At 43.3% G+C, this 25,860-nt stretch overlaps 1 protein-coding gene across 1 annotated transcript in view; it reads right to left on the bottom strand.

Moving 5' to 3' along the window:
* Positions 1-25,860, bottom strand: part of gabbr2 (gamma-aminobutyric acid (GABA) B receptor, 2) — a 182,141-nt gene that overhangs the window by 71,200 nt on the left and 85,081 nt on the right. Inside the window, exons 3-7 of the mRNA XM_069680996.1 lie at positions 19,105-19,275; positions 10,910-11,011; positions 5,489-5,554; positions 5,217-5,405; positions 4,338-4,580 (exon numbers count right to left, since the gene is read on the bottom strand). Of these exons, the coding sequence (XP_069537097.1) occupies positions 4,338-4,580; positions 5,217-5,405; positions 5,489-5,554; positions 10,910-11,011; positions 19,105-19,275 (771 nt within the window). The remainder of the gene's footprint in view (positions 1-4,337; positions 4,581-5,216; positions 5,406-5,488; positions 5,555-10,909; positions 11,012-19,104; positions 19,276-25,860) is intronic.

The raw sequence follows: 25,860 nt of genomic DNA, 5'->3' as shown, positions 1-25,860 counted from the left end.
GGCTGCCCGGTTTAACAGCGTTTGCTCGCATAGCGCTGGTGCAAATGCACTTTTTATAGCCTTTAAAAGGCAATTCTTTAAGTGGGTCTCAGCAACAGAAAGTAGGCAGTGAATGTGGCGGAGACAGCAGCCTAAAATGACACTCCAAAGTTTCTGATTCAAACTCCACAGGAGCAACATAAGCAATTTGAGTCCAGGGAGCGTCTGGCAAACGCAGCCCGGGTAGACAGAAGCAATTCAACTTTGTGGTAATATCGGACGACATATTCAAATCAATTTGGCTTCTGTCGCTTTATCTCTCCCCTGTTCTCATTCTTTCTGTCTCTCTTGTTCTATTTTCTCCGTCCCTCTGTCTCTTTATCTCGCTCTCCCTCTTCATCTAGCAAGACTGTTCAATTAATTCAGCTCCGCCATCTGCTTACCGAGCTCCTTAATTACACATTTAACTGGGTTTACGTATTACGGACAGGCTAACAAAGGTGAGACAGATAGACAGACAGACAGACAGATAGACAGATAGACAGATAGATAGAAAGATAGACAGATAGATAGATAGATAGAGAGCATTTGCATGGGCTGATTAAACGACAGCTGAGGGGGAAATGTGTGGAAGGAAGCTGCAGAGCCAATTTTGCCTCAAAAAGATTTGAAGCTTTGAAGTTGCGGAGCAGGATCCCACCCCTCTGTTTGAATCGCACTCTTTGTGTGGCATCTTTGATGTTTGTCTGAGCGTGTGCGTGGAAAGCATGTCGATGCGTCTGCACTTAACATGTTGTCACATTTTGCTAATGTACACGCGAGCACGCATGTTCCCCCGACGATGCGCTCGTGCCAGCAGAAGGAGCCGCTCCCGAGCGCTGCCTTTACAACAGATCCTCTGATGCCAATTTCACACCACAGTGTCATTCTGACCTGTCAACAGTAACAAGTTCCTGTCGTCACATGCTGCTCTTTCCAACAATATGCTGTGTAATTATACCTGATGTGAAAGTAGGACACCTCAGCTCAGCTTGTTAGGTATTACTTTCATTTGAGGGTCAGACGATGTGGGTTAAAAAAAGGCGGCACTAGACTTGAACCTGTTATGGCTGTAAGTGTATGTCTCCTGTTTTTTTAGAGTAGCCCCATTATGCTAAGCGTGCATTAGCATTGCCCTTTACATGAGCTAAAGTGGAGCTATCACAAACCTTATCGAAACAGCGTGCAGTTAGTTTAACGGTGCCCAATTTGTTCTCCCAAGTGTGTACACGCTTTGCAGGATATGCAAAGAATATCAAACATATTCAAAGGCACTGACTCTGACATTCTTAATTGGAAAAAAATGTCTCTGCTTCAGAGATTAAATTAACCTCCTTTGACCGAAAATAAAAGAAGCCGCTGTAGAGTTTCTGTCTCTGTAGCTGAGGCAACCTCACTGGAGTGTGCTGACCCAGACAGGTGTCCCTTGTCTCGTATTCAAAGGACGTGCAGACCCGAGTCACAATAGTGGCTGATGGAGCAATCACTGAGTCCAGGCCTGTGCGTGTGTGTGTGTGTGTGAATGTGTCTTTCTGAGGTGAAACAATGGAGGCGGCTGTCGATCACTTTGTCTGCGGAGGTGAGAACGCTGTCAGTGACAGGAGGGCCGGGGTCAAATGAGATGTCGGTCTGTGGGCTGCAGGTGTGAGGTCCTGCGGGGTTTTCAGGGTTTGAATGAAAATGTGACACACACGTATATGCACGCACTAACAAAGAAAAACATATGCACACAACCCGCCCTCGCTGCTTCCACTCAGTGTCTGTATGACTTGACCGTGAAGCCACAGGCTGTGCTACTCACTGTTACCCAGAGGACACATTTCCCAGCACAAAGACCACCGACCACAGATAAAAAACAGCAAAACAAACCGATACCCACACGTGTCATCTCCTATCACAAGCTGTTGTGCCTATTTCCCAGGTGACTTTCAGTCTACATCATCCTGTGGTTCTCGCAGCTATCTGCGCTCTCCATGCCCTCAAAGTCGCTCCCAGCTAACGTCAGACTTCTTCTCTGTGGCCCTGACAGCAAAAAGATCAATACTCCCGAGCCCTCCATGATCACTCTCCCGCTGCTGCAGCTGCCTCCGCTACACATTCAGAAGCACGACCGCGATCAGAGCACAATGGTCACGCTTTTGGTCCCAAGAGACGCGTGTGTGTGCATGTGTGCGTGTGTACACAGCAAACAACACCACAGCGTAAAATCGTGACATCAGGAAAGGCACGAGGCTCAAGCCAGGGTTTAATCCTGACATTTAAACAGTCTGAATTTGCCATTTCACCAGTGCTTGCACATGGATTCATGTTAAGGGAAACCCAGGAGAAGTCTTTCTAATGCAAGTCACAAGCACATCGAGTTGTGTAAGAGCTGCGTCTGAAATCTGAATACAAAAATAGCATAAATGATGTATGCAGTGTGGAGGGGAAATTGCTTTCCTATGTCTTTGATCGTCGTGTGTGGGTGGGAGTTTCTATGTGCAGAGCGTGTGCTACATACTGGGAACACTTTTGATCTCATTTCATCTAACACCGTAAAAGGACAAATATAATAGCTGACAGATCTTTGAGATGCATTCAATTATTTTTGCAAAGCTGCTGTCTTCAATTGATCTTTTTATCCTAGTTAGGAGGAAAAAGTAAATGCGATGGTTTTCAATATTCCAGGATTCTGATTCTGAGGAAAGACTTAATTTGGTGCAAAAAGATGTGAGAAGAGTGGGGTGAAGTTTGACGACCTGAAGGATTTGCTATAGTGGTGCAACACCTACAAACCCTGCGGGATGGTAACCCAAAAGGACGTCACAATAACACAAATCTGGAACATTCTGGAAGACGTCTCTGACCCTTTCATTATTTCTTAACCTTCTTATTTCCAAATTTCAATGTTTTTGTAAACACTGCTAAGAATATGTTAAAAACATCAATAATATTCTGCTGTACTGTAAGGCCCTGCATGCCTACTGGCTGTCTAGTCTGGGGGCTGCATTGTGTCCTCTAATAATGGAGTGGCCTTTACAAATGGAATAGGAAATATCCTCTAAGAGCGCACACACACACACACACACACACACACACACACACGCACACTCGCGTAGTTGTAGTTAGTATAGCCACCAGGATCAATCCTGTGTGCACTGAAGTGAGTCGCAGCATTGAATGACATCACTTCAGGCTTCATACAGAGAGGATGGCTAAATAACCTTCTCTCTAATTAATGCCTGTTTATGTTGTCTATGTCTTTTCCAGCTCCACAAACATCAAACATTACAGTACATACGTAACCAGGACCCTGTACTGGCAAAAAATCTAGTGATATGATTAGGGTTTTAAAAAAATATTATTCTCGTAAAACTTTCACAGAATAAAGATTTTTTATGCAGTTAAAACTGTAGGATTTACATTTTTTAATCCCTGTAACAGCCAACATCATAGCACTACTTTTTGTGCAGTCTGAGCATAATAACATATGCCAATATCAGTAAAAACATGAATGCATTTTGTGCAAACTAAAAGGTAAAATCGACTCATATTTTTTTGAGAATCAAAACACTATCACAGAGTGTACATGCACAGACATTTACATATTTTTAGTGCAGTAGAAAGGTGGGGCTCCCATGCACCCCATTGATATATTTTTCTAACCTTTTGTAATCCTCAAGGTGTCTAGTAAACAAATGTTCATGTTTCCAACTCGACATATTGTCCCAAGGGTCCGTTTGGCGGCCATCTTTGCGGCCAAAATTTTAAATCGACTTAACTTTTGAATTCCACATCATACAGAGGCATGACCCCATTTTTCTGTGTAATTTTGGCATGAGGAATTGATTGAGAGTGTTATTGTCATTATTATAACAAGTTCAGTATATTAAAACTCGAAGAAAATCTAGTAAAATATCTGTCTACATATATACCAAACTATACGATCCACGCAAACTCTGGTATAAACTAAAACTGACAGTGATTCAGGACAAATAATTTAGGTGTTTTGATTGTGTTGCCTGACACCATGTTTGTATCTGTATGTGTACTGTAACAGTTCCTTATGCACTACACACTCCAACACTTTTGGCGGCTCTCTTAACATCAGTAAATATCAGCAACAAGTTCCCCCCTAGCTTACCTATTTTAAAGGAAATGTTCAATTATGTGAATTCAAGTAGTTCTTTGAAAGCCGGATCAGGGGAACTAAACTTTGCCGGTATGTTCATTTAAATGTGAGGTATTTGGGATTTAGGAGAGACATCCTTTTATTAGTGAAGTGAGGACAATTGTTCATATCATTTAAAAAAGCAATTGCACTCTGCTTCATAACTTACTGTGACTCCAAAGAAGTTGGTCTCATTCATGACGTCCAGCACCATTTTTCCAACCTCCCGGTCATCCACAGTGAAGTTGTGGTAGGTGTTCTGCCGCTGCTTCACTCTGAGCAGCTCCATCACTCGAGTCAAGGTTTTGGCGATGACCCAGATCCCGTCGTAGGCAAAGCCGTGAAACTTGCTGGACTCCACACCTTTCTGCTGAAGCTCTCGGCTGTACTCCCTCTCGTACTCCTTAGGGGTCTGAAAGAGAGGAAGAAGAGGATGAAGAAAATGTTTTTTCTGGGAAAAGTGCATCAATGTTCGTTTGCATCAAATACACTTTTATCAGTGTAACTTTGTCCAAGGAGGAGGGATTCTTTTCGCGCACAGTTTGAGATACGAAGTTACTGGAAATGCTATTTTGGGATCAATGCTCCAGCTCTGGGTTGTGCTGTGTAAAAAAGACATGATTGATTTTAGGTGAGATCTCCGGTTTAAAAACATGCATCTAAGATTTGTTTGTGTGGAGAAACTTCTCTCATGTCTCCACAGAGTCTTTGTAACAGGATTAAAGGGACACTTTCAACAGATATATACAGCTACTGAAACGTCAAAATCAATGAAAAGTACAAAACTTTCAAGCTCGGATCTAAAAAATGAAACCAAAATCTTCCCATCAAACTGTATTTACCTCAGGCTGCACATCCTGACCACATCTTTCTACCATTCATTCTTTCTAAAATAACATCAAAATGAAGTTTGATGAAGTCGAAGTGGGTGATTAACCTCACTAGACCTGTAATCACTCACTTGTTTTAATTAAGCCTCTCATGACACTCTGGATTAGTTATTAACAACATTAAAGTCTGCTAAAGCACGGCAGCAGGTGTCACTCACCCTGCCGGAGATGCCCTTGATCTGCCGAGCGCTGAGCGGCTCAAAGTCCACGCTGATGTATCCCTCCATGGCCGTGAGCAGCTTCTTGGTGGTGCAGTTGGTGCTGTTGGCCTGCTCCCACCAGTTGCCCTGGTACCAGCCGGGGATAATCCACTGGTATTTACTGCCGTACATGTTCAGATTATATGCCTGGGAGAGGGAGAGGAAGAGAGGGGTTGAATGACTTGAAGATTAGGGTGATACAGTGTGACGTGTGCAGAGTGGGGACTCACGCAGCAGAAGACTTTGGAGGCCAGGTTCTCGTCAAACTGGCCGATGATGATTCTCACATCGTTGTCCTGAAAATAAAGAACAGCACGCCATTAATTCAATTGCAAATATGAGCACATGTTGGATTAAATAGAAAGAAGAGCGAGGAGTGTGTATGATGTGAAATGGTATGTTATATATAATCAATATTTGACTGCATTGCTGTCTCCACACAGTTGAGTTATTACACTTAGTGCCATTTGTAGTGTGATTTTGTGACCTCTAAGCTCTTCCGCTCATTACCCTGGAACTGAACTTCAGTCGATACAGCCATTAGGAACAAATGTATCTCTTGTTTGTGAGGCCTTTTCCCATCATTTGGCTACATCACACTTGGGCATAGACCCAGCTGTATTGCATGTTCAGTATTTTCATCACTATTTCCATCTCATCAGTAGCTGTACGTGGGATCTGAGTGGCGAGCCAGTGGCTGAAAGGGTTTGGCAATATGAAGTCAGATAGTCTCAATCCATAACAACAGACACATTAGTGTCAGAAGACGGAATTGCCTGCTCTGCAAACCAGGCCGGGAAGAGGACATTTACAAGGGGATTCAGAGCACATGGTCGTGTGATTGACTCGGTAAAGACTTCAGATCGCCCGGGTGGAAGTGCAGCATGTTTCATGGTGGGGAAAAAAGATCAGGCTGTGGGGCCAGCAGTCTGTCATTTAGAGCACAAGAGCATATGTATAGTACAACACACACAAACAGCAGCTGTGTCAGAACACAAACACACACACACTATAGTACAAAATTGCCCCCAAATCTAATCCAATAACTCTGACACGTTGTTGATGAATCTACATCTGGTCCACAGGGCTGGGGGTGATGTGTGATGCATGGAGGAAGGCCTTATTCAGCTGAGACAGTGCACACAGACACTGAATCTACAAGGTCGGTTTTCATTGCAATATGAAGGAGCTCTGAAGACAGACAGGATCAATAATGATATTGAACACTACAAATATTACTTTGGGATTTGTCACCAACAGTCATGTTGTAATGGGATGCTCGTTCTTTGGGAAAACAGACTTCATCCTGAGTGTGTTTTCTGCGGGAGTGTCATGTACCTTAAGTGCTACACACAGTTATTAAGTGTTAAGTTCCGTCTTGTATCGATTCGGTGTAAATGCTATACCTTACAAACAACCATGTGCTAAAACCTTTTAGTAGCAGTGCAGTATTAGGAGGAGATACTTTTTATGATACAATTATAAAACAGAACATGTTTGGTTTAATAAGCAACTGTTATAGATAACAATGGAGTGACCCTATGGTGTCCTGCATTTCCTCTGGATAATGAGAAACCATTATGAATACAGTTCATGAAGTCCTCTATCCTCAGGCTGTCTAGGCCATATGTCATACATCCACAGATCAGAGGGGGCAACCGATCACTGTCATCTTAATTCCAGTTCCTTAAGGCGGCTAGACACACAGAGCTACCCAACGGCCAGATATTGTTGTTATTCCTCTAAATGGATAGATAAGATAGATAGTGTCGATAGGATTAAGAGACAGACTGATAGAGGTTGATAGATATTCACAGGCTGATATGGCGGCTGATTGAATGAATTTATTAGCAGCAAGAAAATAGGCATTTCCAATTTTAATTGCACAATGATTTTCCACCAATATAGGCTAAATTTTTCTAACTAACTAACTAACTAAAAAAAAACATCAATACAATATCATTGGATTCCAGTCTGGCTCATCATCCTCTCAGCTTTTGTTCTATATGGGAAAACACATATTTTAGATACCTGCATAGCTGTGATAGGCCCATATCGGCCCGATAATATCAGCCAACCGATATATCAGTCGGACACTTTGATCAAGTTCTACATTAGCTCTAATATAAATGTTATCATTTTATTGCATATAGAACCAACACTTAGCTTTCAGAGAGCAGATAGCACAATCAAAGTACTGTTCTGGTGGTTTCTTATCAGAGCCTGGGAGCATGCTGGGACATTTAGGGCCTGTGTCCACTAACAGTGTTTTTTCCGCTGGCAGTGCCTATTATGTAAACAAAACCAATGCAGTTCAGTGGTTTCACAGCGCGCTCAGCTGAAAATCGTTCAGCTTTTGCAACACCGCCGTGCTCATCAATGTCGCTTTTCCTTTATCGACCAATCAAAATCGAGAAGGGGCGGGACTTCTGATATCAACTTTGTCAACAGCAATGGCAGAGGAGAAGCTAATCGCATACAACAGACTTAACCGTCACTACCAAGAGAAGCGGAAGTGCCGCCAGACAACTTTTGTAACCTAGCAACAGTAAGCGCCGGTGAGAAGTGCTCTAGAATTGAGGTCGTCGGCACTGCCAGTGCAAAAAACGCGGTTAGTGGACACAGGCCATAAGGGGTGTTTTTAATGAAGTCGTTAGTGTTAGTCCACTGCTCTGGCATCATGTGTACATGTGCGAGCAGGGCATTTAACAACTCTGAACTTCTCTGAGAGGCCATCTTGCATTATTTTTCAACGTGTGTGGAAGTGTGTATGTGCGTGTCATGTGCCAGTGTAACACTGTCTCTCCCTGGAGCAAAGGCACTTAACCCAAATGACTCCAGCATGGCAAAAGACCACGGTCTAAGTATAAATTTTTGCGTGCCTGGCAACAGCATGGGAAGACTGTGGTGTGTGGAGTAAGTGTGTTGTGTGTGTGCGTTACAGATGGACACATACAGGGGCCTAAATCGCCCCGATCGCTTTTATATAACTCTTATAATAATTGCTCTAAAAGAGGGTGGTGTTAAGGGCAGCCTCCACTGCTTTATCCATGACAGGGCTGTTTGTAATTTTATGATGGTGATTTATATGTGATAATGGTTCCTGTAATATTGTACCCCATAAGCCCAATCAGGCACTGTTAAGGCTTATTAGGCGCACGCACACACTTCCGTACAACACTGTACTAATGAGGGTCTGTTATGAGGCTGTGGGAGATGTGATTTGTAGACAGGACTAGACTAAACCATCCCCCTATCTGTCTGTGATGATCACTGTGATCAAGTGGACACACACGCAGGATAGATTTGTGTGTGTGTGTGTGTGTGTGTTTGAGCACTAATTGATCCTATGTGAGCAGTCAATGTTATAAACACTGAACACAGATTTCACATTATTATCTGAAGTGGAATAAACAGGCTGAATCCTTCAAAATAAAAGTCAGTATGCACCAAACCTGACCTTGTTACAAAACTGGCTTTTCTGACGGACTCATTCAGAAACCGTCTGAAAAACGTTGGCGTCTCACACCTAAAATTTGGTGTGGATTGGACAGTTTGTTCCCTGTGAGCAGTGTGAGACTCTGGCTGGAACTTGTTGCTATTTTGGGACGAGCAGAGGTGCTTCATCAGTTTGAAAACAGAGCCGGAAAACACTGCAGATTATAGGAACAGCAGCAGTTGTTCTGATGATTTTATCAATAACAGACTGTTTGAAATGGACAAAAGTGTAATGATAATATCAATGTAAGCCATTTGTCTTGAGCTGGTCCTCTGTGTCCACCGGTCTATAAGACAATGTAGCATGCTGAGTCATTCTATATTACACTTCTTAACTTCTTGAGCTTGTGGATATGGTTGCTTCCATTGATAGTAGCATTTAAAGTATTAATATACCAGCTAAAAGTTGAGCTTTGGGGTGTAATCATTTTAGACATGACATTTCCAATCAATTGCTCGAGCCGACATTTGCGTGTTTGATTTAAGAGCTTAGACCAGCAGAAATATATTCACAGCCTGTTGGGAACACTCAAACCAAAGCGTGACAGCTCAGGGGATGCTTAAGTTTGTTTATAAATGAGCCCTACTTGAGAATAAAGTGAAAGTAAAACATGAACTGAAGGACCTTCGCATCTTTGTGTGACAAAAATGTTCAAAAAGAAATGGACCGTCCCCTCGTACGTCACATCTGCGGAGCAAGAGTTACGAATGCATCATAAATAATTGAATTGTAATAAATAATAAAGTGTTTTGGACTTAATTTAGTTTCCAGGACGTTTCTCATGTGGCCCTCTTCTGAATGCAACTCTCTGGATCTTAAAAAGCCCTGTTCTATAAAACAGTTGTTAGCATTGTTCCTTCGTGTTTGAATTGAATTTGATTGTGTCTATTATTAGAAGTTAAGTGTGGGTGTTTGCGTTCGTGGGGGAGGGTTTGTAAGTGCTTGTGTTTTCTGATGTTGTTGTCAGTAACATGAGACAGAGGAAGCGAAATGTAGAGGGCTGCTTCGGCGCCTTGCAGGAGAGATTCCCGTCTGCATTTTAAATATTCCAGCTGCATCACAGATGTTCGCGCTCTATTTGTGGATCCCACAGTGACGCCGTGACCCCCTTTATTCCCACCGCCTCACACAGTCGCACAAAACACTGGAAATAAAAAAAAAAAGGGACCAGCATTCATAACAAGATATCTTCGTCTCTGTCAGGGAGACAGCAGACTGCTGTTGAGGGATGAGCGTCGAAACAGACCATTGGGGTGTCACAAACCCCCGCCCACGCCATCCGAACATTCTGAAAAGCTTTCGAGGCGACGTTGTGATTTGCATATTTAGAGTTGATCAAGGAAGGATGGTGTCAGCTTACAATGTCAGCCCCAATACCCAGAGCTACACATATATTTTAGAAAAAGACAGCTTATCTTCCTGCTCCTTCTAAATCCTTCTGTCTCGTCGTCATCTCTCCGTTGTTTCCACCGGCTCCATCATGCATACGTCACATCTTCCCCTCACTTACGAGACCTCCTTACCTCTCCTACTCAGCTCGCTTCCTCTCCAAAATCGTTCCTCTCACTGTGCCATGTTTGTAACTTCCTGTCTAAAAATATATTCATACTCCTTCATACTGGCACCCTGTATGTTACTACTAAAGCTCAGCAGCCACACTTGAGTGTTTGATTTACTCCCATTGACAATTTCTCTACTGTAAACTGTAAGCGGCACTGACTCATAGCGCTCATACAACTGGTTAATGAGGCAAAACACATCTGTGATTGCCTTAGGAGATAGTTGGGATGATTTAGCCATCACACTGCATTTTTGCCTCATCTAAGCAAATTCTGACCAGGATTAAATGGTGAAAAGATGCATCTCAGTATTGGAAAGCCTTCTGCTTTCATTTTAGAGAACAGAACAGGAAGAGAGGCATTAGAGCTTCCTTATGGCGGTTCCACTAGCCTCATTAAGAACTGCCCTGCTCTGACAGGAGATATGTTCTGGTTAAATTATTCATCAGACGGGATTCCCTTTGGATGGCACCAACTCATACACAAACACATATTAAATAAATCATGACGCTTAAATTTAAAGGACGCGAGTTGTTCTGAACGTGAATCATTTCACTTTAAATTTAGTGACACACATTTGTTGGATCACTTACCTTGAGCTTCTTGACGTTGACACAGGGGTCATTTGAGAAGCTTTCTGTATCCGCGATCTGAATGTCTGCTTTCTCCAGCTCGCTGGTTAGATCATTCCTCACCTGAGAGAGCAGGAGAGACAAGGGAAAGCACATGAGCATAGTTGACAAGTTCCCCCCCCACCTGCAGACATAATAGTCTAAAGCCGCTTTCCCACTGGTCAAAAAACCCATGGACACCCACTAACACTTGGTGGGAAAGGTTACAATCGGCATTCAGACCTGGGTCAATGACTCTGCAGAAGACCCGGTTCATTATCGCCTCGGCACAAAACACAAAACCTGTGTCAACATGCTAATCTCCTCCCCTTTCCGGCGCGATGCTATGCTCCGTCGGTAACCTTTGCAACTCCTCTTCATCTCAGCTACAAATTCCACCCGTCTCCGTCCGAGCAGCGCTCAAACATCGTTCCCAATTTGTTGGAGCTGAGTTTGATACACAGACTGAATGAGTAATAGATACAATAAAGACCTAACCACGGTAACATCCTCACTGTTTACTACGCCTGTTTCGGGCACGTTTGTGTCGTCAGACGGTGATGCAGCCGAAAAGAGACCGAAAGGAGTATACTCCACTGGCAATGGGAAAAGAGACATCTATGAGCAGGTTCTTCCCGGGTCTGAAAAACCTGTGTCAATGCGCCAATTTCAGTGGGAAAGGGGTATATTTCTTCTTTCAACCTGCACTAACTGGTTTAAGTTGGACCCTGTGTTGAAAGGTGGGAATCCAGATGATAATGTCCCTGAAGATTCAGCAAAGATTCCTTGTTGTTGGCTAAAAAGAACGGCTAGCAACTCCATGTGTATCAGAGGTGACATATGGCCTTCAACATGCCAGCAGCAGGTGTGACAAGGACTGCAGTGCATGAGGAGCTGGCTGTTTCAAATTCAGAGACAAAAGTGAGGAGATGAAGGAAGATCATTCATGTATCAAAGAGTGTATTGTCTCTAAAAACTAAATACGTGAAAGCTTTGATGTGTCAACACACAAATCCCCGAGAGAAAAGCACCATCACGTCCATCAAACTCCCTCTGTTTGACGCAGTTTTTATGTTCACAATATTCAGTACGTATTTGTCAAAGTGATGCACATTTTTTCCCCTCGGAACGACAACTGTATGCGTTAAATGATCTCGACTGGTAAACCGTGGTTTGACAAGAAGCAGACTTATATGTCGTGTTGCAAATGTTTCTGCAGCAGCTGTACGTCTGCTTTGATGTATTGATTCAGTGGAATGGTGGGTAATAGGATCAGAGAGGAAGGGGAATGGAGGCGGTACCCCACCGTGATGGTGAGCTGGAGGTGTTTTATCATACTGCCTCTCACTCCCTCTCACCCCTTACAAACACTCATAGCCTGATTCACCACTCTGGCTCGCCTCCTTATAGCTAAAAGTTTTAGAGAAGACTTTCTCTCAAAGCAGCCATTTTGAGTTGTCATGGCAGAAAAAGCACGGGTGTAACTAAGAAACCATTAATGACGACCCTGCTCCATTTAGGTGTTCCAATAAGGCATGCCAGTGAGCCATGGATGGACCTAAATGGAATGATAATGTTCCAGCTGTGTTTAGGAAGTCAAATTGCCTGCTGTGAGTAAGATCTACAGTTTAATTCCAGATGTCGCTCTTGACATCTCCTTCCTCTATGGCCACATTTTTCTAATGTCCTCCGGCCGTGCCCTGCAGCCATCCGCCCCTCTACCCCCGCCCGAGAGCTTGGCATTAGGGGCCATGTTCAGACATCAGAGAGGGTGTGTGCTCAGATGAGCATGCCAGACTCAATTGGCAAGAACAACACAAAACAGCCAACAGATGAAGGCCCTGTTTGTTTGCCCTATATTTGTCTGTGAATGTGCATGTGTGACATAGTTTCTATCCATATTTATGTGCCCTATATTTCTTTAAATATATATGAGTTACTCTCTCTGCAATTAATGGTGTGCAACTTATTTATATACACAAACACTACTCCCCCAAATATCTGCATTTAGTCTGATTTTTTTGCTGTTTTGTTATTGTAGGAGAATGATGGGTTGGCTCAGCTTGAATTGATGTTAATGATAAAGACAGGTTGTCATGAAAAAAGGCCTTGAGAGCCTTAATAGTGTACAAAGTTTTCTCCACTGGAAGGGCACTCTGGATGGCTCTTTGTCATGTCTTTTCCACTGGAAGGGCACTCTAGAGGGCTCTTTGTCATGTCTTTTCCACTGGAAGAGCACTCTGGAGGGCTCTTTGTCATGTCTTCTCCTTTCGAAGGGCACTCTAGAGCGCTCTTTGTCATGTCTTTTCCACTGGAAAGGCACTCTGGAGGTTTCTTTGTCATGTCTTCTCCACTGGAAGAGCACTCTGGAGGGCTCTTTGTCATGTCTTCTCCTTTCGAAGGGCACTCTAGAGGGCTCTTTGTCATGTCTTCTCCTTTCGAAGGGCACTCTAGAGGGCTCTTTGTCATGTCTTCTCCACTGGAAGAGCACTCTGGAGGGCTCTTTGTCATGTCTTTTCCACTGGAAGGGCACTCTAGAGGGCTCTTTGTCATGTCTTTCCCACTGGAAGGGCACTCTAGAGGGCTCTTTGTCATGTCTTTTCCACTGGAAGGGCACTCTAGAGGGCTCTTTGTCATGTTTTCTCCACTGGAAATGCCCCTGAGAGGGCACTTTATCATGTTGTCTTTATTAGAAGGGCACACTCAAGGGCAATGGATCATGTCTTCTTGACTGGAAGGGCACCTTAGAAGGTTCCTTATCAAGCTTCCTTCACATGAATGGCACTCCAGAGGATACTTTATCAAGTTTTCTCCACTGGAAGTGAAAACTAGAGGGCATTCGATTGTGTTTTCTCCAATGGAAAGGCCCCCTAGAGGGCACTTTATAATTGAAGGGCACTTTATCATGTTTTCTTTCCAATTAGGCCACCCCTAAGCAAAGTATCACTGCATGAATAGCCACAGGACACCATAGTGATGTGAGCATAGCTACAGCAGTTAGCATCCCCAAGGATATAAAACCATAAATACCGCCACTACAACTAATACAGAAATGACATTGTTACAAATGCAACTGCTGTTTATTATTATTCATGTAATCAAATGGAAGATTGCTGCCTAAAAATCTATGAATCTGAACAGGCTCAACTTTATTTCCCCCATGTCTCTAAATGTCTGCTGTCATAATCACCTCCTCCCCTGGAACCCCGGAGGGAACTCTAAATCACTCTGAACATCACTCACTCCTGTACAAACATTCCCTCCTATGTACTGCTCGCTGAGCTGAAACAACAGGGAGGCCGGACTGGATCAATACAACCAGGTTTTGCTCTTGAGGAACAATCGGCGTGGTGGTCTGGACAAGGTATAATGTCCTGTAGTTTTTTGGTGTTGATCTAAAAGGCCTGGCTGCTGCGATGCAAAAGGGAAACTAGCTGGGATGAAAATCGCAGCAGGATAGATTGATGTTTGAAGAGGATGTGCTGGAGTCGACACACAGGTGGAGGGAATAACAACCTAAAATCCCATACAAGACACGACTTACAGATGATATGCAAACACACACACACACAAGCCCACAGACGTACAACACAAAGCTATTCAGGTCTAAATTAAAAAAGCCCGTGCCACAAGAGGATTTTTGTTGGCTTGATTTGGCGTTTTCCAAATGAGATGGAAAAGGACAAATCCATCTGTGTTTTGTGGACTGGATGTGTTAGATAGAGCGAGGGGGATGGAGGGGAGGGGGGCGCAGATGGATTTAGGATAGGTAGGAGGGGGAAAGTGAGCAGCTTTCCTGCACAACAAAAACAACCTACATTGTCCGGGGCAGCCTGGGATTCCCCAGCAGGGAACACAGAGGAGAGCTAATCCTGCTGCATGTGCACACGCACAAATATGTAAGTTAACGACCACACATGATGGACAACATTTCAAATGCACTTAGTGAGAATTTTGCAGTGCATCAGTTTTTATATAGGACATGAAGACAGGATACAGACGTATACAATGATACACCAATGGGAAAAAATGGGGTTCAAAATAGTCCGTTAAAAACCCAGCTATTACACCTTTAACGCATCATCTCCAGTTTAAGTACCGTCTTTCCTTCTGATGCGCTGACTTAACCAATCCACAAACTACTCCTGGCTAAGCTTGACATTTAAAGAAACAAATACAGATGCCAGCCTTCAGGCAGCAGAGAGACAGACTGGAGTGAGTACCCTCGTGCGGAGTAAGAGAGTAGCTTTTGATGAATCAGATGGTACCAGTATGATACCGTGAGACAGACTGCAGTCGTCTAACATCAAATCATTAACACATCGTTTTCTAAACAGCCCCCCCCCCTTTTTGCCGGTGTGACTGCACGTGCGTATTTATAAGTATCACACATACTAGAGTTTTAGTGTTTTTTGTTTTTTTTATAATTCCATCAGTCTGTCTCGGCTTTTCACGTGCATGCACGCTTTTGTGATTGCATTTGTGTGTCCACTGGATTTACAGCAGAGAGGATGCAATTTGTGTTTTACAAATGCGGGAATGTGATTGATCCATGCACGCATCTGTCTCTTTTGCTGTGTGCTTCACTGCAATACAAAATCGCAACGCAAATCCCAGAGTTCAGACTATAATGCCAGTCATGTGCTTGTGGAAAGTAGCGTGACAAATGGTTGTGCCACAGCCTCATGACACGCTCTGGAATGGCTTCCTCTCGTGGCCTTACATGCCCTGTGCGATGGCACTCTGCAGAGGAATTTACAACATTACACAGCTGTTTGTGACGAACTGCAGCTGATGCAAAAGACCAATTATGAAAGCAAGAAGTGAGAGAAAGAAAGACAGGATCTGAGAGAGAGAGAGAGAGAGAGTAACTACTTAATTTATCGGTGGTGGAAGTGTAATTAAACAGTGGAGCTGAGAGGGATCCAGCGGAGGACACAGTCCTAATCCTGCTCTCAGTCAAGTCTGTCATCTGACTGACTGATGAGGGCTGCCCTGTTCCGGGGTGAGACCTGTTTGTCTGGCAATCTCAATAATGTTGATTATGTGTGGGTGTATGTGTGAGTGCATGGGGTGGACAGACAAGTTAACACTAGCTTATACCTAGCCTAGCTTATAACTACAAAAATAAAATGAAACCTGCCCATTAATGGAACACATGTGTCCAGGATGTGTGTGTGTGTGTCTCTGTGTGTGTGTTTCAATGGTGCCTAAAAATAGAAGTGACTCGCTGGCTTTAGCTTACAGGTTACACTCCCAGGGGACACTAAACTGAATGTATGTGTGTGTGCGGTGTGCAATCCACCGGCTGAATCCTTAACAGGCGTTACATAACATTAACCTTGTGAGCAGTCTCCCTGGGAAACAGCACTGCGGATCAGTCCGGGAGAGTGTGTGCGACATGGACTGAGAGAGGTGTAGAGGTGATGGAGGTAACACTGTCATTATGCAGATGTTAGCATGTGCGTGTGTACACATATGCACATTGTATACCTAGTATAGTACAATACATATCAGTGACCAAATCCAAGTCCTCAACAAGGCACAATGGATCCTGTAATGATCTCTTTTTGTAAAGCCTATGCAGAAAACATACTTATAATCCACTGAAAATTACTCTACGCTAAGTTGTTCTTAAAGCAAATCAAAAACTTAACATCACTTGCAAACATTTTCTGACATTTAATAATGTTGTAGTTCGTCCTCCCCTGCAGGCAGCATCTGGTTTACATTCATTTCACTACAATTTGGAAAATCATCTTGCAGAGACGTGAAGTTTTCCTGAGCTGGTTATTTTATACAGTTCATGATCTCTCGCTATTTTCAGATTCTACATACAAGTGTAGAATCTGTAGGCAGGGATGTGGCTTTTTGGTACAGGAAGCGTTCTGGTTTCCATTTGTAGTACACTTGTAGTCTGAGTTGTACTGACCAATCACGTGTCAGCAGGCTGCGGTGTATGCAGGAAAAAGTGGAGCGCAACAGAACGGAACGTAATCCATCAGCAGTCATGAATCTAGATCAAAATTTTCACTTGAGACAAATTCGCTTGACGCTGTCACGAAAGCCATGTAGCGCTTAGATTTCCCAACTTCCTCGAATGCACCAGAAATGATCGATCCGACCTCCGCTCAGCAAACGAGCATTTTAAAAGTTGTTTTCTTCTCCTCTGGAGGACAGACCTGACAAAGCTTCATTAAAGATGATTACAGGTTAAGCGTTGAGTTTCCATAGAAGACAGTATAACCACAATACGAGTGAGCCTCACACACTTAACATTCGACTTACATGAATGAAAAGGAAACCGGATTAGGTTCGCCTACAAGTTGCCCTACAGGTAGATCCTTATGCAGTTAGCCATCATAGCCATTGCAGGCAGCTTCTACCTGTGTTTACTGACTCTGAGGCAAGAGTTTGAAATAATTCATGTTAAAACCATTGATATTTGGAAAGCTGTAGGAGGCTCCCAAGTATTTCCCCGGAACTTTACAACAGCAGTATAGTGTCAAAAGCTAGCATGGCCCAGAGAGTCTCACGGCCACATTTATAGGCTACACAGCAGGTTGGAATAAACCAGGATTACATGCTAACGGAGCAGTGTCATCTGTATGAGAAGGTAACAAATGGACTCAATGTTTTCGATTGTTATTTTATTTCTATTGTCATTTAATGCTTCGTATCTCACAACCATTTGTCTCGCTAAACGCTACCGCGATTTCCAGATGCACAGAAAGCTGTCGTTCTGTGAACTCGACAAAGAATTGAACAACTCATGAAGTACGAGAGCGATGCTTGCATATTTGTAAATCAGGATTAGAGGCCAATCTCGTGGCAGGTTGATTGAATCGGGCCGCCCGTTTTCCTCCCGTCCTAAGCCCCTTGGCGCTTTCAGGAGGGGAGAGATAAAGGGATTTGGGCTCCCTGAGATTTGCAGTGAGACTTCTTATACATCCCTCTCCGACCCCCTCCCACCTCCGTATCCCACCCCCAGCTGCTGAGCAGATTGTTTTCTACCAGGGCCTCAAGGTAAGAACTCACACTATGTTTCTCCAATTCTTCTGGTATGGCTTTTTTAACTTGGTGTTCCTGTATACTAAATATGATCTCATGTTGTACCGAGATTTTGAGTTGTTATCCAATTGCATGACAAATGGGTGTGTTGTTGTTCATCCAGCAATCCAGAGTAGGCTGAGTGTTTTTCATTGAATAGGAGATGGACATTAAAATAAGCTCCAGAAAGAATTGGGTAAATAAATCTAATCTTATTATATCTCATATGTAAACATTGATTTCCACTACAAAAGTTGTACTCTCATATACAACGATACTTTTATTCTGGCATTAAAAAATGTTTTTAGCTCCAGTTTAAGCTTAAAGTTAAGGGGGGGGGGGGGTATTATGCTCATTTCAAGCTTCATCATCAACTCAGTCAGCTCTGTCCCTTTAAAAAACCCCGCCCCTACAAGCCTGCTTTCTTCTGATTGGCCAGCTCTCTGAAGTTCGCTGAGGCAGCGTGTAGAAAAAACAATGTGAAACCTGGTGTTCACAGCAGCCTGCAGACTGAGCTGAGAAACCTGGGGATTACTCCAACATACTTTTACCTACAGATTCGAAACTTCACCCTCGTTTAGTCTGGACATCCAACATTGTAACATTATATATATGTCTTAAAATGTGAAACAGCATAATACTCCCTCTTTAATCTTCCTCAGAATAATGAAAAATCCATCAATGAAGTTTTAAGTGGGTGGAAAAAGTCAGTCAGCTAGTGGAGGACGGGTTGAATTTGATTGATTGCCACCCACTCGAACCACATTGGCATCATCTGAATGATAATGGTAAAAAAATGACAGTCATTGTTCAATTCTGATACAACTCCCAGTCTGTTCATCAGCGTATGACAAGATAAAAAACCTCCCCGACTGAAAATACATTAGGAGTTTTATAATAACCTCGAAGCTTAGGGGTTTGAGGCCTGCAAGGCTGGAATAAATGAAATGCACTGTACAAGACAAAAACACTGTTATAGCACAGAGGTATAAACAAAGGCCCATTGGATAAGGCTAACTGCAAGATAATTAAATATTAACATATCCAGTAGCTTTATATTTATGTATCTGTAGCAACTCTTGCAAAAGCTTACAGGTCAAAGAAAGAGCGAAAGAACGAACACTGACCTCTGAGAACCTCTGGACGTCCTGTGTGAGGGTCCCCACGCGGCTCCAGTTGTAGTAGGTGAGGAACTTCACCACAGCCGGGTTCACTGCGTTGTCCGACGGGACGGTGCGGAAGAAGTTGGGGTACTTTTTCTTGTCTGCTAGAACTGGGGTTGTTGCAGCAAAGGACAGCTGGAAGGACAAAGAGAAGGGTTCAGTGAGCTTTGAGTCTGAGACTGTTTGGGGTTGAATACTACAGTCTTAAATAATCCTGGAAACAAGAGTCAGATCGCCCGTGCTTTCTTCAGTGGCCTCTTTCATTTAAGGGACTGAACCATGGCAGAGCGGCCATGACGAGTGTGCACACAGAAACACATTTATAGTCTGAGGGTGTGAACGCATAAACTCCTTTAAATTGCTTCAAATGTCAGAGAAAATAGTCCCATCAAAGTGTAGCTTTAAATAGATCCGTAAATATAGGGTGGCTATTGATGACCCCTGCATGCTCGCCCTTTCACGCTGCCTTCATACTGTGCCAATGTGCACGTTGGTGTATGCATAGGTGACTAAGTCCCGGTTTGATGGTGAGAAAAAAGCAGCCTAACAATATGATTCATCTCTGGGTTGGTAACTTAAAAGCATTTCCGTTGTGATCCTCACACACCCACAAACACACACACACAAGCACACACCTTAGTATAACCTCAAACACTAATTGCCTTTTTAACAAGCCCGTATAATTCAGTGTGACCGCAGCAGCCTAAGCATATTCTGAAGAACATTTCCTGTAAATCAATTCACGCCAAAATAAGTGTTTACCCAACTTTGAGAGGCAAACTTTTAACGTGTTTTTCTACCGCATTAGAACGCTAATGAGCTAAATATGATGCGGCGGGCACACACTCCTACTGAATGCAATATAGTAAGGACGAGGTGGAGGGAGTAACTTAACTGGGCTACTGAAAGCAGCTGAGATTTATTGAGCAATTAATATAGTGCAAGCAAGCTCATGAAACATAATGAGAGTGTCTACATATGTATTCCTCTGGTGTTCTGCTATGTTGGGAGCTAATATATAGAAAGCTCTCTCTCTCTCTCTCTCTCTCTTACTTACACACACACACACTCATGTCCTCATTTCAACCCGCCCTACCTGTCCACGCTAATCAAGCTTCTCTCTCTTCCTCTTTATGGCACATTTTTAACAATAGGTCGCTTATTTTCTCCCGAGGCAGAAATGGCTGTAATTAAGTTTTGCATTGAGATTAGAATGTGCTCTTAAAGAGACAAAGATCTGCTACTTTACTGTTTAATACACCCTTTCTATGCGATTTGAAGGGTGTTACAGAACCTGGTGCATCACGGTGTTATATTGGCAGAACTGTAGCTTAATTAACTCAGTATAAACATGTCTAAAAAAAGCGCAAACATTACTTTACATTGCACTTTTAGAATTAAGGCACTAGCGGCCGAGATAAAAAGGCACCGTGCTCTATTTTCACCGTCCTATCTGTGCTAATATAATGAGCGATATGAATCAGCGCAGGGTTAATTACATACTTTGTAGAGATTAAGCAGAACTGGAGATTCATGATAGCGATCAACACGAGGATATTATCATTCTGACTGAGACCAAGAGGTACACCCGTAGATTTCCTCAAAGTGTACTAAAGCCTGGAGGGGTTCAAGCACCTCCTAACTTTAGGGATGTCTGTGATGTTCTCATTAAGCCTCTATCCACTTCGAGACATCTTAACTACTCATTAATAAGAATACTGAAGGGGTAACCGTGCACTTGTTGGAACCTGATTATCACTTAAAATGCTGTAGGATGGTTAAAAAGAGAGGAAGTGGCTTAAGATGCCAGAAATGGGCAAATGGGAATATTGGATCTAGCTAGAATAACTCACACTAAAAGTGTCGTCCTCTTAATAACATTGGGAGAAAATAACCCCACATTTGAAGCCCTCCCGAATCAACCTCTATTGTAACAGCCGAGCCATTTCAGACGATCCCAAATCCACCAGTCCTTACCCAACCACGGGAAAACCCTCCGTTCGGCCCACTAAACCACCACTTTCCTCACGGGGCCCACAGGGGTTTGTGTTCCCACATCAACGAGACGGGCTTCTTAAAACAACACATGGATTACAGCCATCAATTAAGCAGGAAGAAAAGGCCTTTATCTCGCTACCACTGCTAAATCCAAAATCACCCACCAGTCTTAGAGGGCTTCAAGGGGTCTTTCCAGCGTTGCCTTAATCTCCGTTTAGCTAAGGCTGTTTGCTACACCCACACTGGGAGATGCTTCAGTGGAACTCTAATAAGAGCGAGTGATCTTTTTCGAACCACATTGATCGCAAGCAGTCCGCTTACGACCGCACTGGGAGGAGACGTCACGGTCAGAGGAAGCTCCACCCCTGTATCCTTTTTCGCCTGTAGGTGTAGGAACAGGAACACATGCTGAATTCAAACTTTTATTGGCGGTGGAGGTGCTACAGTGTTTGTTTTTTTGTTTGGGGAGCAAAAAGAGATCACTTGGGAGTACAAAACAGGACAAAATGCTTCAGCTAATATTGTTCAAAACCTATAAATCCATTAAAAAAAGCAGCCAGGCACTTTAAGTGATCAATTTTCTCATTTCTTAACTCTCACAGGTGAATAATTGGTTGCTTCAGGTTCACTGAACATAAGGGCACCAGATATTGGTGAGTACAGGCTTTAACATTTGTCAATCTAATATTGTATTTATGGATTGAACTGTTGACTGGAGATCAATTGGTCCCTCTCTGTTGATAGAAATGGAGCACAGACAGCAGAAAAGCATATGTGGGTTTAAATGTCCAATCACAACACCAGGCAAGATTTCTCCATCTGTTTCGTGTCAGAACAAAATCTAGGACAGGGACAAAAAAAATACGTCTTGTTTGGCAACTGAATCCAGGTCAGCCGATGTGAAGGGCTAAAGTTTCCTGAGAGGAAATTGCAGGTTTTTGTCTGCCGTTCAATCCTTTGAGTTTGCATGAGGACAGTGTATTAAGACGGTGGAGAGGAGAGGGAGCTCCAATGTATTATTTAAAGAATAGGCTAGTTTTTATCTAACTGTGAACAGCCTCTTACAGAGGAAGAGCCAAAAATAGTTCCATGATATCACACATCTGAGAGTAGTGGCTTATGTAAGAGGGTTTTAAAGAGGGCCAGCCCAAATAGGATGGTTTTTTGGTGGAGAGGCTCTTCACTAGTGTCACATTTACACATGCAGAGTGCACATACACACATATCACGCACAGGTTAAGGCACATGCAATGACACACTCTCTAAGCAGAGATCCCTATGGCGGCCTTCCTTTCCTGGTAGTAATTAAAAGTGTGGCAATGGGCTCCGAGCAGCTACTCCCTCTCATCTCACCGCAAGGTCACAGAGGCTCTCTGTAATATGACTGAGGAGCCGTCTGGCCCCACTGAGACGTTACGTTTCTGTGAAGACTCGAGGTGAATAGCTGATAGCATCGCAGTGGTGATCTATTCAGGCATTCTGTACACACAGTCTCTTATCAGACTCTATTTGAAGTCAGCACAAAAGCTTTGCTGCCTCTCCATTTGGGCCTATTCAAGTCACAATCAAACCAGTTTTGTGTTTATGATTGGACCAAAAAGGGAGAGAGGGGCCCAGAATAGAAAATAAGAACAGAGACAGAGTCAGAGAGAGAGGTGAGATGTTTTCTGCTGATTCACCGCGATACCACGAGGGAATTAGCTTCTTCTATTTGTATCAGAAATTAAAATAGATGTTTAATTTGGTTCTTTTATCACATATGTACATGTATCTATCGTCAACTATATGCCAGTATCAGGCTCACCAATGACAAATAAAGTTGTCTTGTAGGTAGGAGTTGGTAACTTCCTGGAACAGGAAAATATGTTGATGACTCAGCCTGCACTCTGGTGCATTTCCTAAGTTTGAGTGGAACAAGTTCTCAAATGTAACATGACGACAAATTTTGCTAGCTGACCTAGAATGCAGGTCATTCAAGCTAGCTAGCGGGTTAGCATCCCACGCTTGCTAACCCTTTTGATTTTCCTGCCACTCTTCGCTGCTCTCCTGGAGATTAGATGACTCCAAGTTTCCCCCCCAACATGAAGAATGTCCAAAATCTACTTATTTACTATTGTTATTTGAAATTCTGTACTTATTCCTCATATTTATAAGTTGTAGGTAACGTACTATAGAGCTATTAGGTCAAATCTTACCTGCATACAAGGTTCTCCCCAAAGTTCCCTTTAACAGGAAAGATGTTATGTTGAATCAAAAGCACTCTGCTAGCTGTTTAATGCTAACTTAAAGTGTTTTAGTGGATCACATGACAAATTGTGAACAGCATCCAGGTGACTGATCCTGGAGCTGCCTTGAGCTGACATTTATGCCAGTTGGCTAGAATCCCATTGGCGAGGTCTATAAGCAATATTGAGTGGTGGCCCTCTGCAAGATCAATTGTGGTAGCGGTAGCTTACCGTGGCACATCCGGTGGCTGCCAGGACCTGCCAGTAGCTGTCGGGACCTGCCGCGGCAGTTATGGTGGCTACAGGGCCACAACTGAGCTTGCCCTTGCTGGCAATGTCTCGCCTTAAAGTGATCAGCCTTATCATTTCCCTTACCTGTTAAGCTCACTATACTCTGTACACCATGTTGTTCAAGGACCTGGTGGGCGAGTCTTCAGGATGTCAACACCAGGCTTAATTTGTTGTAATTATGTTGGTTCAGTTTTCCCTGCCTCTACTTTTCTTCTGATTGTATTGACGCCAGTGATTTAGTATATAAATGATGTGTTACCTATTCTTCCATCCTGTTAAGCAAATTTACAGCAACTACCATGTGCTACAGCAGCACTAGCACCCAGTGAGGTCGGCTTGGGAAATATATGCTAATTTTTCATGCTAAGCATCATAGATTGGCACATTATCTTTTGCTAATTAGCAGTAAACACTAATTGAACCTTGGGCTCAGAAGGTTTCATTAGTTGCGCAGGTATTTGGTGATTAACCAAAGTCTTAAACAAATTAAATTCAAGTGTGGCTACACATTAGCTTAGTCAATTGACGTCCCATTTGGTAGAAGCTGTAACAGCTTTTGTTCAGCTGGTTATTAGTGCAGAGGTTAGGTGTTGGAAGTCAGCGGGGGAGATGAAGTTGGCTTGTCTCTCTGACCACGTTAAAAGTAAGCCACAGAAGATTGCTGCAGCTAAAGACCTAAATATAGTGGTTAAAGCTCTTATTACCAACATCCGCCGCAAAATGCCTCTGTGTTTACACCTTCTGCAGTATACCTGCCTGATTTGGCATGGGATTGGAAATCAATGGCGCTTAAATTAAAGGCAACAAGCCTTATAACGTATCCTAGCCCAAGCAGTTTGCAGGAGGGATGAGGAAGATGCAGGAGTGTGTCTAATCACGTTGACGGATCTAATAGCATTGATTGGTCCGAGCGGGACTGCTTGGCAATAAGATCTGCTGGTGCTAATTGTGTGGTTGGCCTTTGAATAATGAAGTGGCGATCATGGTAGGTAAATATCAGATCCCTCCCAGTGCTTCATGTTTGTTATACCACTGGTGTTATATGTCTTTGGAGCTGGACAGTTTATACATAAAGACACTTTGTGTTTGTGCCACACACAGAGAGGCAAAGATGAATTCTATAATAATTCTTCCAACTAGTTCCCGCTGTGAAGAATACCATCACACCAATACTCACTTATTCCACTGCAAGTACTTAAAAAACAAGCTGTCACGCTTTGATGAAGTATCCAAGTACAGATATCGATAACAGCATGAGTTTTGAGGGAAAGCACAATCAATATTACAACACAACACACGAAAACCACTAGATAAACACTGCTCCCCACTTGAAACATCACGTCCTAACTCTTGAGTCTTTGCCAAACTAAATCTGATACGAATACAAAGTGTGTTGTAGTTGTTTTTCCGGCTGTCCGGTATCGATGGAATGCAAGTGTACTGCGGCAAACACTTACGGGATATCAATAAGACATGATCTGCAGGGTCACACAAAGAGTGATGAATGACTTAGGCCAAAACTGGACAGGAAACCAGCCAACAGCAAGCAAGTTCAATGTGTCATTAAAGAGGCACACTCGGGACAATATATTCGAGGTGTTATCCGAGGCTACAATGAATTCTAAAACCCAGTCAGTCGAGTTGTCTGCCTCAGATCCAAAACTGACATTCTGTTGGAGAGCTTCTTTGAGGCAACTTCAGCAAGTTATAAAACTGAAAGGTAAGTTTCCAACACCACAAAGGAAAGCATCAAAAAACTTCAAACGCTCAACCCACCCGTGCCTATTATTTCTACCTTCGCCCACAACCTCGACAGACTCAAAGCCCATCCATCCTGACGGAGCCCCGAGACCCCTCGCGGAGTTATAGCTAGGTGATAGTAGTGCTGTTGATCAGGAAGCACGGAGGTGGTCCCGGGGTTTATTCAATATTCAAGAGAGGCATTTGGCGCACCGTAGGAGCGCCCAGCTGGAGAGGCGGCAGTGAGGGAGAGGCTTTGGACCCCACACCGACCACATCCAGAACTCATTAGCACCAGGACGGAGGAGGGAGGGAGGGAGGGAGATTAATATTGTAAGATGGAGCGACTGTGAGGCCATCTTGGGGTTAAAAGAGTCAGATGTGGAGGTGGGGAGACACAAAGGCAATCTGAAGAAAGATGAAATAAGAATTATGGGCCAGTCATCAAGTATGTGTGCATCAGTAT

This window comes from Semicossyphus pulcher, unplaced genomic scaffold (assembly GCF_022749685.1).
Source record: "Semicossyphus pulcher isolate SPU_LCO1_2020_fin unplaced genomic scaffold, fSemPul1.0.p SCAF_5, whole genome shotgun sequence".
Classification (NCBI taxonomy): domain Eukaryota; kingdom Metazoa; phylum Chordata; class Actinopteri; order Labriformes; family Labridae; genus Semicossyphus; species Semicossyphus pulcher.
The sequence above is the reverse complement of the archived record's forward strand: the minus strand, read 5'-3'. Positions and strand labels throughout refer to the sequence as shown.